Source organism: Alligator sinensis, unplaced genomic scaffold, assembly GCF_000455745.1.
Source record: "Alligator sinensis unplaced genomic scaffold, ASM45574v1 scaffold269_1, whole genome shotgun sequence".
NCBI lineage: Eukaryota > Metazoa > Chordata > Crocodylia > Alligatoridae > Alligator > Alligator sinensis.
The window spans coordinates 877,214-882,061 of NW_005842048.1; the positions used below are offsets into that span (position 1 = coordinate 877,214).

Sequence of the window (4,848 nt, forward strand, 5' to 3'; positions counted from 1 at the left end):
ACTCTTTCCTGCCTATGCAGGGGGTCGGACTCGATAATCTATTGAGGTCCCTTCCGACCCCAACATCTATGAATCTCTCTGAATTGAATCGGAACCCTCCGGTACTTCCGGTCCACCACTGAGAATGCAGGGGGTCCCCCCGCACTGCTGTGTGATGCTCCATCTACTCCAGCATTGCAGCATTTATCTGGTACCTCCAGGTATATAGAAAAAACATTTAAAGCTGTTTCTATGGCTGAATCGCTGATTTTCCAAATCAGCATCAGATCTTCAGATTCAGCCAAATCGAATCAGGGACAGTGATCTGAATCAAATAATAGAATCACTGTCCCTGATTCGGACCAAATCCAAATCGAATACAGCCCATATTGCAAACCCCTACTACCCATCTAGCAGGAGAAAAAACACAATTACAGCAAGCGAAAGTATACCTGCAGCTCTGCTTACAAACAATATTTTATGGGACTGGTATCAAACCTAAAATGTGGAAAGATTAAGATATTTCATAATGTTGTTATTAGCAGGATCATTAGTAATAACATCACTAAAATTCTTGCATTTACAGGGACAACAGATGATTGGTGAAGTGCCTGGGAATGACTCAAAGATCTACATTTCTCTTTGTGCTGAATTGAGCTACTAAAAGCATAGTATATTTGAAAAGCCTTGTTAAGAAAAGCCTGTTAAATTTGAAAAGCCTATTGATCTTCATTGTTAAACCAGGACAATTTTGCTGGCTGGCTGAATGCTTTCTCTCTGCAGCAGACTTTTTGACTGGAGTCTGAACTGGGTTTTTTGCTTGGGGTACTACATTTGACTAAGAAATGTGGATTGATCTGTGGTATCACCTAGTTTAAAAACACCCCTACAAGACAAAGAAACAAAGAAAGCTTTATGAAAGAGTCGCATGCTGATTTCCTCTCAGCTAGCCACTATCTCAACTTCAGCTGAAACAGTCATTTCATATTTTCGCATGTGTAAGAGAGACAGACAGACAGACCACAGTCCAAAGACATAAACTATACTTACATACCTGCTATGACATATCCTCTGTACCTCAAGAGCTGACCTTCCAAAACAGCAGCAAACACTGGTGTCACATTCCATTACACCATACTAAAAAAAAAAAAAATATTTGTCCTACTCTATAGAGAAATATGACTGAAAAAAAGCTATATTCTGACTCATACTTCAAACAACTCTGCAAAAATAAAATGAACCAAACTGAACAGGAAGACATAGGAATATCTAGTTAATAAAAAAGAAAAGCAGTGGGAAATCTGTGACTTTCCACCTGATGTTTATGAAGAGTGAAGTTGATAAGATGTGTGCACGATTATCTAAATGACCTGCTATTTACTCTGTCAGCTTATTCTGTCAGCACATTTAGTGCTGTAAGTGTCTATGGTCATTTAAGCAATACTAGAATTATTGCTGAATTTTAAGAACTTTATTTTCCATAAGGTCTAGACCTGCCTTCCTTTCGAGATATATTCAGGTTTTAGGCAGAAAAAAAGAGGTATAGCAATATTATTTATGAATGTAACTTGGGTGCACCCAAGTACTGTGCTCCACTCTCCAAGTAGAAGGGATGGGTGGATCTGCAGTATGCAGGCCAGACTCCTCTACTCCCTATACAGTCAGGCCAAAGGTGTGCCCTATTCTCAATAGGATGGGAGGAGAGCAGGAGCGGGTACTGTGAGAGGGATGCCAGAATTTCGAGCAGATCCCTCTTTCCTCTATAGAGTTAGCCCCAGCCCAAATTTCTTAACTATATACAATTTATTCAGTTATAATATACATAAATATAAAATTAAATATCATATACATATAGTTACAGTGAACATTAACCAATAACCAAGGTCAAACCCTAAATAACACTATTCACAACATCACTATACAACATTTCAATTGCAAAATATAAGGCGCAAACATGAACAATCTTAATAACATTGATTTCCTTAATATAGTCCCTGACCCACAGCAAGAGATAGTTCTCCTTCCAGTGGGGTCCCTCGGAGGGCGTGTCCAGGAACCACCAGGGGCCCCTCCCCTTAGGGCCTTGATGAGCCGGGGGACTGTTCACCCAGCCCCTTCTCTGGGGTTGCCCGCCCCAAACGTCTTTCCCCTGTGGGACCCAAGGGCCCAATGACTCTCGCTCTCTCAGGTCGCGAGGGCAGGGCACAGCTCAATGAGGTCTCCTCTGCTGGAGTGCCTCTCCAGGCCTCTCCTGCACTGCTGGGCTCCTCTCCACCCAGTGCCCCGCTCTGGGCACCGAGGGCTCAGCTCCTCTCAGCTGCTGAACTACTGCTGCTGGCTCCTGGGTGCTGAGCCTCACGCTGCAGCACTTACCATTTCCCCGTGCCCTGGCTCAGCACTGAGGGCTCTCTTAGCACAGGCCAGGCCCTTCAGGCACCAGCCAGCCCTCCTCACACCAGGTGGCTAACCCAAGCAGCCTCTGCTGCTCCCTAGCTCCTAAGGCTTGGCCTTAGGAGCTAGGCTTGGCCTTAGGAGCTAGGGAGCTCCTAAGGCCCTAGCTCTGGGGTTGCAGGCTAAAGCAACCCCAGAGTTGCAGGCTAAAGCATGCTGCACAGTCAGGTCCACAGCATGAGAGCTGGGTACCCAGGAGCTTATGTCTAGCTGCCTACACCCTGGCACAGAAACTTCCATGCTAGAGCACTTGCACCTGGTCATTAGATTTATCTCTAGTCTCCAGCTGTACTAAGCTCGTTTCTGTATCAGGGTACATGCAGCTGGGGACTGAGAAGAAACCTGGATCCCAGCTGCTCATGCAGCTAGGCATCAGGAGGTCCTTAGCTGCACATGTACCACTTCTGCACCAGGGTGCATGCAGCTGGGCACTGGGGAGCTCCCTGGTCACCAATTGCACATTGGCAGAGATTGAAGAGCTCCCCATCTACACTTCCCAATGTACATGCAGCCAGCTGTACATTGCAGCAGATGCACAGTGGGTTCAGAGGAATTTTATCCCAGACCTTGAATATCTGGCATAGCAGAATAAGCAATTTTTGGAACCTGCAATAAAATTCCTCAGATCCCATTTTACTGTCAACTGACATCTTCCAGGGGCCTTAATGGCAATTCCCCTTTGTTTCACTTCCATTCATGATTTCTGACCTGGTTGCATCCTACCCACAAAAGTAGTTAAACCAATTTAATCCTGTCTGCCTATCTGCCTTTTAGTGACCATCACCATAGCATTACTGATTGGTTTAACATGAACCCCAGAACACACACATGCGTTCTAATAATGGGCCTCCAAACAGGTGTGTACTTTTTCCTATTATGAAGCTGTTTTATCTCCAATAGAAACACATAGCTCTTTCTTTAGAAACCACTTTCCAACCAACACACTTTCCCAAGAGAAGGGAAAAATAAAGGGAAGTAAGGTTATACAGTTCTTAGTGTTTATAAGCTCATTGTAAAAAGAAACACTCTGATCCAGTCTTCCACAAAACATATCAGAAGAGACATTAAAATAAAGGTAAAATAAATGTTTTTTGTGTGAAATCTTTCGAATTTAACCCATGCATTGGGCCTTTGAAAAGCATGATGATTTAGAGACAGGGAGGAATGGCAATGGAATATAAAATACAAAATGTCATCATTGCTTCAAAACAGAAGAAGCCATTTGCCTGGTGAAAGAAGTTTCTCAGCTATGATCAAACTGGCTAAAATTTCTAATTGTCATAAATCAAAATGCTATCAGCACTGAGCCAAAAGGGTATGATGCAACCCAGATTTTTAAAATATTGATTACTTGCATATACACATAACTAAGTAATTTTGTTTCAGTATCAGGTACTTTATATCTAGGAATTTTCAAATGCTTCAAAGAAATGGTTTCTGTGACAGATTGTACAGAATAATTTATTGACAAATTCCGGACAGGAAATAAATACAGACAAAAGGAAAATCCACTTTATAATAGAGCCCCTCTGTCTTCAATGGAAAACAGTAAGTTTGTTTTTAACTCTTAATGAGACAACTGGCATGCCAAAACATGGTTATGTTCAACCTGAAAAGACATATAGCAAGACAGATGCTTACTGGGGATGACAGGAAACAAAGAGCAAAGGAGCAGACAAAATCATTTTCATAGTCTGTCTAAGGCCCTGTGTCTCTGGAAATGTGTCTTGATCTGAGCAATCATTGACAAGTTGTACTGCAATGAGAGATTACAAAAATTCTAATACGTAATGGTGAGTCTATTCTTCTTGCAACAAAGTTAAAATGAACCGATTCAAGCTATACTTTTCCTTGTCCACTCTGGTGGATACAGATGTTCAGGGAGATTAGGGGGAGGTTAGATCATGTTAAAAATGGCCACTCAATATAACCTAGTTCACCCAGGTACAGAGCTTAGATCAACTTAACTTGGGATCTAATGTAAGTGCAAACTATACCAGGAGTTCCAAGAAGGTTAGATTGGTCTAAAAATACTCAACCAAATCTAGAGTTAACCTCACCTCTGAGGTAGTCTAATTTAAATTGAGTTGGCCATTTTTAGACCAAACTAACTGTCCTAAACTTCTGTACAGTTCCCAGCACAGCACCACGGCTGGGAAAGCCCAGCTGCTGGCCCCAGCCCCAGGGCTACACTTTTTCTACCCACTTCTCTGCCACTAAGCTGGCCTCTAGCCCTCTGGCTCTTCACCCAGATGAACACCCCCCACCCCCCCGACTGACCAGCCCCACTCCCAGCCCACCAAACCTCACCATCCCTCAGGCAGCTCCCAGTACCAGTTTTATCAACAGTCACCAATGCTGTGAGCAAGGAAGCTAGTCCCGGTGGGGGATGGGTTGGGAGATGAGGGAGTAGATTTG

At 43.3% G+C, this 4,848-nt stretch overlaps 1 protein-coding gene across 1 annotated transcript in view; it reads right to left on the reverse strand.

Annotated features, from left to right (window-relative positions):
* PDE1A (phosphodiesterase 1A) overlaps positions 1 to 4,848 on the reverse strand; it is a 392,561-nt gene that overhangs the window by 375,681 nt on the left and 12,032 nt on the right. The window contains exon 3 of the mRNA XM_025203233.1: positions 1,034 to 1,116. Within this exon, the coding sequence (XP_025059018.1) occupies positions 1,034 to 1,107 (74 nt within the window). The 5' untranslated portion in view covers positions 1,108 to 1,116. The remainder of the gene's footprint in view (positions 1 to 1,033; positions 1,117 to 4,848) is intronic.